General features: G+C 40.9%; 1 protein-coding gene across 11 annotated transcripts in view; it reads left to right on the top strand.

Moving 5' to 3' along the window:
• Positions 1 to 15,316, top strand: part of PDLIM5 (PDZ and LIM domain 5) — a 217,902-nt gene that overhangs the window by 146,408 nt on the left and 56,178 nt on the right. For 7 of the 11 annotated variants that reach the window (XM_075929618.1, XM_075929616.1, XM_075929620.1 and 4 more), the window contains one exon: positions 21 to 218. The exons of 3 other annotated variants lie outside the window; for them this stretch is intronic. In XM_075929618.1, the coding sequence (XP_075785733.1) occupies positions 21 to 218 (198 nt within the window). Of the gene's footprint in view, positions 1 to 20; positions 219 to 2,455; positions 2,603 to 3,163; positions 3,299 to 15,316 lie in introns of all 11 variants that reach the window. One more of the 11 variants, XM_075929625.1, reaches the window with a different exon arrangement.

Raw genomic sequence — 15,316 nt, forward strand, 5'->3', positions numbered from 1 at the left:
GTCACATTGATATCAAATAGGAAAATAACTCAATCTGCAGAGTTGAGTGCTCCAGGTCCAGCCACCTTAATGACAAATGAAGCTGGTAAAGGAAGTTCTCTATCTTGTAAGCACACAGTAGCTACACAGACCTCTGAGCAATCCTTGCTCGCAGTTGTATCGGTGGAGCCACCTTCTGCAGGCCAACCAGTGGAATCCGTGCCTTCTGTGCCTAACAGGTACACACATCTTGGCTACATGAAAATTGGAATAGAAATAATATAAAATAATGTAGGTTCATCTCATTTTATACTCCTGGGGGAATTGAGCACAACTGCAAATGATGTGCATAATCAATGAGCCATGCTTATTGATTTTTTTTTGCAGGATCTCTGCTGCAGTTCTGCATTTTGCCCACCAGAGGGCACTGTGGCAATAGAACATAGCAGCTGCTCCCCCCAGCTAGGGAAGAAAGAATCTAGTGTGGGAGAACAGACTGGGGCAGAGACTGAATGGGAGTGGGGATGCAGTGTCCTGGGTAGAGGAAGAAGGGATACAGAGCTACAGGGAGAAGTAGGAGACACGCATACGGGGGGAGGGGTGCTGAGTTACAGGGGATGGGGAGTGGATGTCTGAATGGGGGTGGAGGGACAGGTGAACTGGGGTTGCAGGAACATATGGTGGGGGCAGGGACAGATGTTGCTGATGGAATAGCAGAGGCTAGGGTTCAGCCAGAGTCTGCATAGGGGCAACATCTTAACAGTATCTCCTCCCTCCCCCCCCAAAAAAAAAACAACCCTGTTACACACTTTTCCCACCCAACTGCCATTCAAATTACTCAGAATTCTGTATTAATATGCCTCAGTAAGGAATCTGTTAGTCAAAAAAAGTTTTCAGAATCTTTTTTGTTACCTGTATTGTCACAGATATACTTGTTGGCAGGTATTTTACAATAAATGAAACTGGTGTGATTATTATATATTATATAGTGTTGTTTTGACAAATACAATATGCAAGATTTTGCAGAATTTGAAAACACTTTGTGCAGAATTTTCAATTTTTTTTCGTGCAGAATTCCCCCACAATTAGTGTGTGGTGCTATAAATGTGCATTGCCACGTTATCCCCTAACAGGAAGTAATGGAAGCATAATAAAGCAAAATGCTGTTTTGGACTTTGTGATGAAGTGCCATAACGGAATTAGTCCTTTACCAAAACAGTATGTTGACTTCTGCTAAAAAGTGCAATGAAAGGGTAACTTTAATAGATCAAGTTTTCCCATTAGTAGCTGATTGTTTGATTTTCAAATATACAAATTGCCAGCATAGAACTTGGTAAGGCTTGCTGCTTTTAGTAATATTAACCCTGAACTTGACTTTGTTTTCTGGAAAGCAAGTGTTTTATTTTGTCATATTCATTTGGATTTCATGAGTCTTGCTAATGTTGCCTAAAATATGATAGCTATACATATTGTGTTTTGTTTTCCCCCTTGATACTTATTTTGGGCAGGCATGATGTGTTTGTCCCTTCTGAAAAAACAAGCCCTTTTGATAAAGTCGCAAGCTCTCAGACTAGATCATCTTTGAATCATACAAGGTAAAGCTTATGATATGAGCAGACTGTTAAGTGTAAGCATGACAATATCTCCATTTACATCAAAGCTGTACAATAAGATGTTGTTATTGACATATTGGGTTGAGTTATTTCTGAAACAGACTTAAAAATGGGAAAACAATTGTAATTTTCCAGGCTTCTAAATGGACCTTTTAGCATTTTTTATTTTTTCAAAATACTTTTCTTCAAAATATTTCATCTTCAGACTTTTTTTCTTTGTCTTCCTCCCATGCCCTACCCTTTTCTTTTTATTCTTCTTGCTCTTCTGGTCTGTTATTATGGGTGGGGGAACCAGAGTGGAGGGTAAAAAAAAGGTCACAAGGTGGGGGAGAATAGAGGGAAAAATCTGAAAATAAAGAACATTTTTGTGAAAGGTCAGTTATGATTGTGCTCTAGTGCTGTTGTATTTTAATGTCTTTTTAATGCTGTTTTTGGTATATTATGCCAATTCTGATTTTTGAGACCATCAGCAGAATAACTTTCAGAATAACCTTCAAGCTCTTGTGGAGAATTAGACAGAGAATCCAAGACCCTGATCCTACAACAGGCTGTGTGTGAGTGGACTCCTGCACCCTCACTGAGTTAGTTGTAGGATAGGGGCCCAAAGTTGTGAGTTGTACTGAGTTAGAGCTTTTTCTGCAAGCTGAATTGATCACTGAAGAGTCTTTTTTTATAAGAAAAATCAGTTTTTCCATATTAATGTTTAAAGGGTCAATGGATTCAACAGAAGTATTTCCATCAACTTAAGTGTTGAAATGGCACTTCAATGATGGCACAGTTTTCAGTGATTACTTCAAGCTGTTTGCACTTTTTGTTGAGAACTCTTTCTTTTCTCTCTGTTTTTCTCCCCTTTTCAGTCAAAGCTTCTACATTAGAAAAGCACTGCCTGAAAATCCATTGGAAGATCTGCCAAAGTTTTCTCCCATCCCTGTTCCTTCTTCCAGGCAGAGCTCAAAAATTATGAGTGGTGCTGCCGCCACTGTGTCTGCTGCTGTTGCTGTACGGGCCAGGTAGTAGTCACCTGCAAGACAGCCTTTTTAAAATTTTTGTAAATCAGTTTCAAAAAGCACATGCTTCATAAAGGAGCTAACTGGGGGAGATGCAATATCGGAAACAGTTAACTATCACTTTAGTGGTATGTGCATGGAGTTAGAATAGAGTCACGGTTCTTGTGTTTTATTCCCAACTCTGCTGTTGGCTGAGATTGGGGTAATAACTTTAGTTTTTCTGAGTCTTGTGATGCCCATTTTCTATCTTGATGAATTAATACCGCTTTGCCTCGCATGATGGTTGAGGATTAATTGATATTTATTAACAGCTTTTAGATCTTAGATGCCACAAGCTATACATTTATTATAGTTTCAGTTATTAAATGATTTTGCAGACACTGACATCATTTCTCAGTAAGCTCTCAAGGGAGTGATCACTTCACTTACAATTCTTATCACGCTATTATGGAAACAATTGTGAAGCTCAGACCTCGCATATTCTTTTAGTAGCTCCTGTTAATTTTCAGTTTTGTGTAGATGGCTAGTGTATTTATTTAGCAGGTCTTTCTAAATGCTTACTAGACTCTCTGATCTTAACGTCTACCGTTCGCTCTTGGATGCGCTTCTCATCACGCCTATCACTAAACCTCCTCCTCTACAAAGTGTCAGGCCTGCAAGGAAATCAACAAGTGCTTTGGAGTTGAAAAAGAATGAAAGGTAGTGTATGAGAGCTGTTCTTTGGCACTGAAAGCTAATAAGACACAAGTTTCTCTATTTTGGTGTCTTTTCTGCTGACTGCATCTTTTAAGTGATATGTCTGACATGCTCTCCTGCATGAGATCTCTGGCCCAGTGCACTAGTGAATCACCTCTGCAGAACTATTCTGCACGTCGGTCCTCTGGCAAAGTTTATGTCCCATTAAGTAAGCAAAAGTTTCTTAACTACAATAGTGTGATTTTTGAGGCGCACAATTCTGCTTGTAATGCCAGTTTTTATAGAGGCATAGCCACTCCAGTGAATTTATTGGAGAAGAAACAAAATACTAGGGCTGTGAATTAATCACAATTAACTCACATGATTAGTTACAAAATAATCACAGTTAATCGCACTGTTAAAATACCAATAAAGTTGATTAAATATTTTGGATATTCTTCTACATTTTCAAATACATTGATTTCAGTTACAACACAGAGTACAAAGTGTACTTTGCTCACTTCATATTATTATTACAGCTTTTTGTACTGTGAAAAAGAAACAAAAGAAATAGCATTTTTTAGTTCTGGAAAACGGAAAAAAACAATTGTTTTGTCTGGAAATGGATGACAGGAGAGGGATCACGTGATGATTACCTGTTGTGTTCCCTCCCTCTTGGGTATCTGGCATTGGCCACTGTTGGCAGACAGGATACGGGCCTAGATGGACCTTTGGTCTGACCCAGTATGGCTATTCTTATATTCAGTTCACATCTTACAAGTACTATAGTGCAATTCTTTTATCATCAAAATGTAACTTAAAATTGTTACACTAAAATTAAAAAATATTTGTTACATAACTGCACATATAAACAAAACAATGTAAAACTTTAGTGTTTATAAGTCCATTCACTCCTGCTTTGTCTTCAGCCAGTTACTAAGACAAACAAGTTTATTTACTTTTACAGGAGATAATGCTACCTGTTTCTTATTAATAATGTCACCTGAAAGTGAGAATAGGCATTTTGCATGGTGTTTTTGTAGCTAGTCTCATAGGGATAGCTGTGTTAGTCTATACTAATCTATAAGGAGTCCTTTGGCAGTTTAAAGACAAGCAGATTTATTAGGGCATAAGCTTTTGTGGGTAAAAATCACTTTGTCAGTTGCATGAAGTGGAAATCTCAAGTAATGCCAGTGGAACAAACAACTTCTCTTTCTCAAAGGTTGGCTTTTCATATATAAAAACAAATATGTGGCATGTGGTGCAGCAAATAAATATTTGTGAATATAATTGCCATTTAAACCCTTTGTTCAAGTGCAGGTGAGGTTAGATGTGCCAGGACTTCTTGACCTTGTTTCTCCAACTAACGGTATCTTTCAAAGAAGCTGGTTCTATCTAGTGGCCTTCATCCTCAAAGCCAGAAAACTGTATTGGTGTTTTTAAATGGCTATGGCTCAGTAATAGTTTTCACTAAACAGCAGACCTTTCTAATTGATAAAACTGCACTTCCAGCACTGTTTCTCTTGAATAGAGAAATGTTAACTTCCACTTGATGCAAAAAATCAGGGGTGAGGCAATGGTAATTTTCTCTCCTACTTATTTTTGAGTTATCACTTGAGTTATCAGCAGAAAGTTAATCGCAATTTGGGGAGAAGTTGATAAATTATGGGCATGCAAGTCAAAGTATCCTGAAACCATTTATTTTTTTAAGTTTCCCATTTTCTGCATCAACTTTTAAACAGAAAAGAAGACAAAAAATTGTTAGGACAGCCTCCAGGTCCTATAGTAAATTAAGAACCAGCTTTTTTTTCCTTTGTGACTTCCTATAGTTTATGTGCAGCACAAGAAAAACCCTTTAGAAGTTTTGAAAGCATTTATAATATGTTTGGCACATTTGAAAACAATGGTTGAAGTTCTGAAATCAATAGTATTGCCATTGCTTTTAGTAGAGCACAGGATTTCATCCAGGTCTTTATTCCTTGATTCAATAATGGAGTTGAAAGTTAAGGTGTTTCTTGAAATCAGTGGATTAAATTATAGTGCCAAACCCATATGTTGTTTTTTCTTGTTTCTATTTCTAGTGAGCAGGATCCTATGAAATAACCTGTTGTTTGAAGCCAAGTGAGAGAGATTTTTTCTTTGTGAAGACACAAAGAGATGTATTGAATTGAGTTGCGAAGAGTAGCTTTGCCTTCCAAGACCGCCAGCCTGGCCCTGCCTATACTCCACCCCTGGAACGCCTGCTGTAGGCATTCTGGGGGCTGAGTGTTGCTGCCCCGAGTGTCCGCTGTCCCCATGCTTTGGGCCAGGGAGACTGGAACTGCACGGCCTCCTCCTTCTCCCGGTGCTCTCTCACCTCTCTTCCCCTCCCCCAGTGCTCCGAGGAGGCTGGGGAGCTGCACTATGTGCACACGGTTCCTCACTTCTCTTCACCTCTACTGCTCCAGGGAGGTGGGGGAGGGAGGGCCCGCTGCACACATGCGCTCCTCGCCTCTCTTCCCCTTCCTCTTTGAGGAGGTGGGGCACATGCCCCCTCACCTCTCTTCCCCTCCCAGGTACTCCAGGGAGTCTGGGGCACAGTCGGCATGCTGCCTGCCTCCTCCCCTCCCCATGGGGGATGGGGTGTCAGCAGTGGGGGTGGGGCTGGGGTGCTGCTGCCTCTAGCCGCAGCTGCACCAATCACCCATGGGCACTCCCAACTGTCCCAACAGCAAATGAGATGCAATTATTGTGAGAATTAAACAGAAATAACAAAGAATGCAAAGTAGAGAAGATTTGTGTTGCCAACACTGAACATTTATTGGGTTTTTATGATAGAAGGCTCATTTTTATTTCTGAAAGGCTTTTTGTAGACTTTAACAGAGAAATTAGGATTTTTTTGTTAGACATTTGAAATTCCTGAACTGAGTCCGTTCTGACCATGTCATCTTGTGAGAACAGCCTCAATGTGTGTCTGGTTGTGAAGTATCAGCATTTTTTTCAGTTAGTTCAGGATTTTCTTTTAGCTTTAGTGCCTTTGTGTGTAAAGTTGTCCTGTAATTATCAAGATTAAACTACACAGAGCAAATGGAAGAGTAGGAGAGGTTTTTAAATCTTGTGCTACTGATTTCATTTAATCACCATGAAAAGGAGGTGAAATTGGGAAGCAATATGTACATAGGAGGAAAAATGGGGGCACATTAGTCATTCTTGAAGCTGGTTGAGAAACTTTCTTTTCTTTTTTTTCTCTCCCACTCCTCCCCCCCCCCCCCCCATCAAAACCTAAATGTTTGCAGGAAAAGGTCAGTTTCAACAAATTTCAAAATAGTAAAACAAAAACATTTTTTATATCTTATAAGTAAACATTTTTGGTTTTCAATTCAAAGTGACTTATTTTGAAATTTCACTTTTTTAAAAGGAACGATTGAAATTGAAACAGTGTTTCATAATTATCTAACTAAACATTTTGATTAACCCAAATTGATTTTTTGGTGTATTTTGGATGGTTGATGACGGGTTTTGAGATTTCAATTTTGTTCCAGTTGAGATTGGAACTTTTTTTTTTTAATCTCAAATTCTTGCAGGATAGGAAAATACTACGTGCCCAGCATTAGTCACTTCGGCTGTTGGCCTCCTCCCCATTTTTTTCAAATAAATATCAGAAGCAGGAAACCCTGGAAAAAACACTTTAAATATTATCAACAAACTTTGGTTTTAAAGACCGTTTTTTTCAGGCATTTAATTGGAGAGTTTTGAAATGAAATTGAAACCTGACAGTGCTTCTTAATGGATCTTTTATTCTCTGGGGGTATGTCTACACTACCCTCCTAGTTCGAACTAGGAGGGTAATGTAGGCATACCGCACTTGCAAATGAAGCCCGGGATTTGAATTTCCCGGGCTTCATTTGCATAAGCGGGGAGCCGCCATTTTTAAAACCCCGCTGGTTCGAACCCCGTGCAGCGTGGCTACACGGGGCACGAACTAGGTAGTTCGAACTAGGATTCCTAGTTCGAACTACCATTACTCCTCATTTCACGAGGAGTAACGGTAGTTGGAACTAGGAAGCCTAGTTCGAACTACCTAGTTCGTGCCCCGTGTAGCCATGATGCACGGGGTTCGAACCAATGGGGTTTTGAAAATGGCGGCTCCCTGCTTATGCAAATGAAGCCCGGGAAATTCAAATCCCAGGCTTCATTTGCAAGTGCGGTATGCCTACATTACCCCGCTAGTTCGAACTAGCAGGGTAGTGTAGACATATCTTGGGCTATCTCAATTCTGAGCTGTGCAGGGAGGTTTTTGTGTGGGGTCTTGGTGGTGAAAGAATTTTTATTCTATTAAGTAGATTTAAATCAACAAAACTTCTTACTAATTGCCTACGTTGGACATGTACCAAGATTTAAGAAATGTAAAAGAGTAATCTGTCCATTTGAGTACATTATATTTAAACTGCAGTCTTAACAGTAAGATCAGAATAATGAAATAAAACGACCATAATTTTTTTTAAGTGTAAAAAAAAAATGTATGTTAAGTGTATGAGGTAATCATACTTCTTCCTATGGGTACCAGTAGATGGAGCCAAGGAAACAAAAAAGTGTCATTATTTGATAAAACAAGAGAATCACTTGGCTGAGTTCAAACCAAATAGTGTAAATGAACAAACATTTTTCATTTAAGATAAGTACATATTACAGTAATAATGCTCTTTATGAGATTTCAAGGAAATAAACCAGCAGATATTAGAAATTAGGTATGAGAATGTGTATGCAACACTTGCAACATATATTGTCTATACATGCATTGAATGTAGTGCTGAAGATTAATGGTTATTTCAGACAGAAGTTCACATGATTGCACAACTTAATGGCTGGTAATCAGCTGTAATAGGAATTGTACATCCTTAGCCAAAGAGGACAGCAGAAAAACCCTTTAAAAATGGGACTGTTACAGCTTAGAACATAATGTGGGTAATGAAGCTCAAACAGCTGTGGTGTATGTGTGTTTTGTTTTTTTTAGACTCATCTTAAAATCCATTTAACAAATCACCCTATATTGTGGCAATTGCAGCTGGTTTATTGGAGTTAGCTGGTTGTGGCAACAGCAAAGTCAGGGTTTTGGTACATAGTGATGCTTTGGGATCACATCATTGTGCTCTCTTTATTTCCTTTATTGCCACCTCCCTCTCCCTCAAACAGTTTTAATCTTAAACTTTTCCATATTCCATCACAGATTAGATGGGTCTAGCTCTCCTTTAGAACTTGTTTATGCTACTACTCCACCATCCTGAGGTGGTTGTATAAGGTCCATTTGCTTTCTCTCCAGCTACTTCTTTTCCCATTTCTCATGTAAAGGTTTAGAAAACCTGACCTGGTTCTTACTCTCCTTCAAACTCTCTCCAATTTGTCCACCTCTTTCCCGGAAATGAGCAGAGTACTCCAGGTGAGGTCTCACTAAAGCAGCAGAGAGGGGTATGATTTCAACTGTCAGGCTGCTGATGGGGGAAGGGGGCATTTGCCCCAGGCTCCTGTCTGCCACCACCCCACTACCTTTTAAATTGCCCCAGGTGACCCAATCCAGGCAGCATTGAAAGGTGACTGCCTCTAGCCCCGCCCCTTCTATCCAAAGCCCCACCTCTATCGCGGTATTAGATCCAAGCCAAGCCCTTTCCTCACACACATTACCCAGGCCTGGGGAAGTCTGTCGCCAGCCCTGGCAACTGCTTCACATTGGTGACTTGGATTCAATTTGTGATCCACTACAAGACCTTTTTTAGCTACAACTTTAACTACAACTTTTTTAGCAGTGCAGCCACCTAACCAGTTATCCCACAATTGTTAATTACTCATTTGATTTTTTTTTTCCCCCTTCCTAAGCAACGTGCAGGTTGGACTTCCCTTGTCCGGCACCCTCGGGATCTGAGCAGTCTCTGACAAGGTAGTTTGCTGGAGCAGGGGAAGTCTGAGGTGCGGGGGTGGTGAGTGAGGAAGTCACAACAGAGCAGTGTCATTCACCATAAGCAAGGGGTGGTTTGATGCATTTAGAAAGAGGCACATTTTACACAATGTGAAGTTAATGGGGAAATCGGCATCAGCCCACCGTAAAACAGTACGGGATTATCCTTGTACCTTCCCCTCACAATGCTCCATTGCGAGCCCACCCCTATTAATTCTCCCATCCCAGAGGAACAGTAAGGTGTGTAGGGAGCGAGTTCAACTAACTGATGTGAGTGATTAGTTTTGAAGTTAACTATATACCTGGGGAGTCTGGGAGGGAGTTGGGATGAAGCAGGCAGTTGTGACCTAGGGCAGGAGACTGGAGTGCCAGATCTGGGAGGGGTATGGATGTAGGAGGGGGACAGAGGGTTTGGGTATGTTGAGTGGGGGGGGGGGGGGCAGCAGGTTGAGGCAGGAAAGGGCTGGGTTGCCAGAAGCAAGCTATGGCCAGGAGACCTACCTGCCAGCTGCCAAACTTGCCTGTCTGCAGAGCTTAAAATGTTAGCCTGCCTGCTTGCCTGGCCATGTGCTTCATTGAATAACTGAGCCCAGGAGAGGGGGCGTGGTTGTTCTTGGCAGCCTGTTATTCCAACAAGCAGCTCCCATTGTCTGGTTTCTGGCCAGAAACTGGCTAATGGGATTGTGCTGGGGGCAAAGCAGCTCCTCTTCCCTCCAGTTTTAAAACAGAAATGGAGCCCTGGAGCCACATTTCTACATGGCACGTGGGGCTGCGGGGCAAGCAAGGGAGCCCGCCTGGAGCTCCCCACTGCCTCCGCGGGTTGGATCTGGTGGCATGGCGGGCCGGATCCTGCCTGGAGGCCATATTTTGCCCAGGCCTGCTATATACAGTATTATCTTTGCGTTCAAGTTTGGTTGGAAAAACTACTGCTTTGAAGTTAGTTATTTGTTGACTGTGAAACAGCAGACAATAAAATGCTCATTTCAGACAATATGGCGTTTTTGTGTCGTGAACACCCCTACTTCCCCCTATATTTGTGGATTTCGGCATTCACAGCTATCTCCTGAACATATCCTTTGCAAATGTGGAGGGCTTTCTGTAATCCTGTCAAGCAAGTTAGGTTGGTTTGTCATGGTTTGTTCTAGACAAATCCATCCTGGCTATTTTATGTAAGCACCTGGAGGATAATAGTATTATGCACTGATTGTTTAATAATTAGTTCCAGTGTCTGTCCAGGTATCAAAATAAGCCTGACTCATCTATAATTCTGCATATCCTCTTTGTTCCTTTTTTTTAAAGTAAGTATCATGTTTGCCCTTCTTCAGAATTCTGGGGCTTCACTAGGAGATGGCAAAGATAATTGCTAAAGGTTCTGAGATTGCTTCATCTAGTTCTTATAGTAACCTTGGACAAATTTCATCAGACCCTACCAACTTGAATACATCTAGTTTTCTTAATGATCTTTAACCTGTTCTTTGAGTATTTTGACTTACATTCCTCCACTCTGGTTGATGATAATACTTGTAGTGAGTATTTTGTCACAGTTCATCTTGAAGCAAAATAGGCATTAAATGCCCCCGTTTCTTTATGATCAGTTACTGGCGCTCCTTTCCAGCCAAGTTTAGAGGAGCTGCACTTGGCTTCATCTTTGTCTCGCTCCTAATGTATAGGTATGTCTTTACTGCAGAGGTTTTTCCAGAAAAAACACACTTACGTCCACACTGCAATTGGGTTTTTCTGACAGCAGTGAACCTCTTTCTCTGAGGAAGAAGCATTTTTCTGAAAGACCTCTTTCGGAAAAAGGCGTGTGGACGGGGAAGAGAGGGAGTGTGTGTGGGTGGGTGTGGTGGGGTTTTTTTGTTTTGTTTTTGTTTTTTGCAAGTAGAGGTCTCCAGGAAGAAGCACAGATGCCTTAGTGTCCACTCCATCCAATCAATGGGGATGCTGTCTTTCAAAAAAGCAGATAGCTTTTTCGATGTACTTTTGCAATGTGGACGCTCTCTTTCAAAAGATGATTTTCTGGAAGATCTCTTCTGTAAAAGCTTCTTCCAAAAGAAGCTTGAAATTTAGATGGAGCCTGAAAAACATCTTTTTACTGCCTTTTGTATACTTTTCTAGATATAAATCATTTTGTCTCTTAGCCTTTCTGATTTTGTTGCTACATGTTTTTACTATCCTTTTGGATTCCTCCTTAGAAATTTGCCCATGTTTCCACTTTTTGTAGGATTCCTTTTTTATTTTAAGACCATTAAAGGACTCTTGATGGAGTCTTACAGGTCTCTTACTATAATGATATTTCCTTTGCATCAGGATAGTTGGAGTTGCAGTTTTAATACTGTCTCCTTGAGAAAATGCCATCTTTCTTGAACTCCCTTTTTTTAATAGACTTTCTTCCGATAGGACTTTACCTATCAGTTCAGTTCTCTAAGTTTGTCTGCTTGGTTTTTAAGTCCATTGTCTTTATTCTGCTGCTCTCATTCCTTCCATTCCTTAGAATCATGACATGCCTTCCACCTTTTAGATTCACAAACAGTACCTCCCTCTTGATGCGTCTCATGTCTAAAACTGTGGTACTCCTAATAACATCCTCTACTCTCTGGAGTATGTATGTATATAAAACTTTTATTCTACCTCTCAATTTAAAATATTTGAGACTGCGAAGTCCCTAGTGCATTCCAAAACATTACTGCAAATTTCATGTTTTGCCATGTTACTTTTCCAATAGATATTTTGGTTCTTCATTATTATCAGGTTTTGTGGTTTGGATATGTCAGACAAAGGAAGCCCAGATTAGAGTTCTAACCTGTACCAGATCTTTTCCTAAAATTAATCCCTATGACAACTACTCTGAATAACAGCATGTTAGAGGGTATCTAATAGGGACATGATGCAGCACTATATGTATCTTTCTTTCACATACCTAGTATGCTATAGCATGCAGTATTGCTTTAGAGGAATTTACTCCTAAGATTAAAGCTGCTGCATTTTATATGCTTGTTGCATATTTTACTTTCTCGTTGCAATAGTGTTCTTTTATACAGGTTGGATCTCTCCTGTTCATCATCAGAAGAAGGAATTTGTCAGACTACAGGAGGTCCCCTGATACCAACCCACTGCCAGCTCCTTCAGCTCAGCTGGGTTGTCTATGGGCCAGTTCTATCCTTGGGTTTGCTGTCAGCTTCACTGCCAGAATAGCATGTTGCCTGATTGGGCTGCTGGAGCCCCAATCCCGTTGCCAGGTGGCACGTGGCCCCGGACCCAGCATTCTGCAGGGCTGCCATGGGTGGCTTCCCGTCTCAGGCTGCTGTTGCTACAGCCCTGGTCCTGCTGCAGTAGGCAGGCAGCTCCAACCACACACAACCGCCTGGGCTTCTACAGCCCCACCGCCTTCCAGGCTGACGTGGCCTGGCCAGGTTTCCCTTCTTGGTCTGCTGTGGTGCTGGCCCTGCTGCCAGGTGGCAGACAGTCCCAGTTGCACTCCATCCTTGCTGTTGCGGCCCCACTGCTAGCAGACTCATAGGGCTGCTCCGGGCTCCCAGCTGCTGGCATTTCTGCCACGTGGGGGTCTCATCCAGGAACATCCGTGGTCATGCTGGACCATGGATGTTCCCAAATGAGAGAATCCTGGATGTGAGAGGTGCAACCTGTCGAAGATTATCATATTTTGCGGGGGGAGAAGGGGAGCAGAAGGGTAGGATAAGCTGACAAAAGAAAGCAACAAAAATTACTTTGGTTAAAAAAAAAAAATTCAAATAGCCTAACTAGCTTTCCAAATCCTGAGCTAAAACAGCCATGGGGAGGGGAGGGGAGGGGCGGGAGGGGGAGTGTGTGTGTTCCACAATCTGTAATAGGTATTCAGTCAGAGAAAACAGTAAGGCTACATTTAGACTGAAAAGAACAAGAGTGGAGACACTAGAATTTGTTTTGAATCAATTCTAGTCAACGTACCTTCTTTACTGTTGCATATACTGAAAGAAACTGTGAAGATGATTATAGAGTTTTGCTGGTGCTGGGATTATTTATGCTCTTTAACAGAACTTGATGTGATAAACGGAGCATGAATAATATTGCCTCACCCACCCTATTTCTTTTTTAATCCTGAGATGTTTTTCCTTTCTAAGTCACTGGAACATAGTTACCTTTAGCAGCATATAAATATTTGTATTCTTAATAAGAACTGTAAATACCTTGTTATAAAGATGAATGGGATTGGGAATTTGTCATAATGTTCTCTTGACTTTTGTCTCCATATTCTTGATACCAGGCACTCTGCAGAACAATTTATGCAGGCAAATTATTATAATTATCTCCAAACATTATGTAATGGCTTTTTTCTTTTTCCTTTCAAAACTTATGCAGATTATAATAATGTATAGATTTTCATCATCACCTCAGGCTTGATTTCTTTTTCTTGAGGAAAGCACAGCATGAAAAGTAATTTCAGATCCCACAGGTATTCAATATGGTCTGTAAAAATTGCATATTTAAACCAGATTTTTTACTGAAAAAAAATTGTTCCTTTTTTTTACTTCAAATTTGCAGTGGTGTCATTATGTAGAAAATTATCACATTTCTGTGGGATGGGGAGAAAGAAGCCTGGTAGCAGCAAAGGTTACTGTACTTTGGTTAAAAAAATTGAGGAGCTGACTAGTTTTCTAAATTAGAGATCCATTCTGATCTAGAAGAGCTCTGGTGGTGTGACAGCATGCTACTTTTTATGGAGAAATGCAATGAACAGCAAAAGCAGTTTCTGATCTTCTGTCTTATAGGCCACATGCCAGCTTTACGACAATTTGTAATATGTGTTCTATCAGAGAAAACAACAAGACTACAAGTGAACTGCCAAGGACAAGAGTTGGGATGCTTGAATTTAATTAGAAGTGTTGAATTAGAATTCATGCACCTTCTCCACTTCTTGAAGTTAATACGTGTTTCCCACGATACTGCATATGATCTATTGAAAGTTGCAACAAGTGATGGAGAGTCAGGATTCTTGGGAGTATTTTCAACTATTCCAATTTCTTGGGCTACGTCTACACTGGCCCCTTTTCCGGAAGGGGCATGTAAATTTCATGAGTCGTAGTAGGGAAATGCGCGGGGGATTTAAATATCCCCCGCGGCATTTAAATAAAAATGTCCGCCGCTTTTTTCCGGCTTTTAAAAAAGCCGGAAAAGAGCGTCTACACTGGCCCCGATCCTCGGGAAAAAGTGCCCTTTTCCGGAGGCTCTTATTCCTACTTTGAAGTAGGAATAAGAGCCTCCGGAAAAGGGCGCTTTTTCCGGAGGATCGGGGCCAGTGTAGATGCTCTTTTCCGGCTTTTCTAAAAGCCGGAAAAAAGCAGCCGACATTTTTATTTAAATGCCGCGGGGGATATTTAAATCCCCCGCGCATTTCCCTACTACGATAGTTGAAATTAACATGCCCCTTCCGGAAAAGGGGCCACTGTAGACGTAGCCTTGCTGTGTGACTTTGGGTGAGTCACTGCAGTGATCTGTGCTTTCAGTTTCTTTAGCTGTAAAAAAGGTAAAACAAAGCTTGCCCATGCTTACATTGTTGAAAACCTCACTTTAAAGGTCCTCTTTCTTTTTCTCCATCACTTGATTAAGATGAGAATTCCTATAAGTACAAATCTTCAATAAAATTGTATGAGCAGTTATTCAAACATCTGTTTGGATGCATCAGTCTTGTTCTGCTTGAGATTCATATTTAACTGTTATGTGGTAAGATTTAATGCAATGGTCGATTTATTTCTTTATTAAACCATTCTGGTTTAGAAGGAATGAAACTGAATCAAGGCTATCATATTCCATTGGGCTTTGTGAGGCTCCAGGAAGGATGAGGTGCCCCATTTTTCCCCATGTTTTTATAACCCTCTCTTTCCCCCCCCCCCCCCTTTTTTTGTTATAAGGGATTTGGTACTCTTCAGGGAAATTAACTGTACCAATTTCCAGGTCATATGGAGACTGTTGCTTAAACTTTCCATAACCCCTTCTTTGTACAAATTTGCTCAAGACTGCAGGGAGCTGTGTCTGGAAAGACACTACTAGGCTAGGAAATGATGTTAAAACATCATTCATATAGAGAGGTGTTAGCGAAATATGCTGCTCTTAAG

Source organism: Pelodiscus sinensis, chromosome 5 (assembly GCF_049634645.1).
Source record: "Pelodiscus sinensis isolate JC-2024 chromosome 5, ASM4963464v1, whole genome shotgun sequence".
NCBI lineage: Eukaryota > Metazoa > Chordata > Testudines > Trionychidae > Pelodiscus > Pelodiscus sinensis.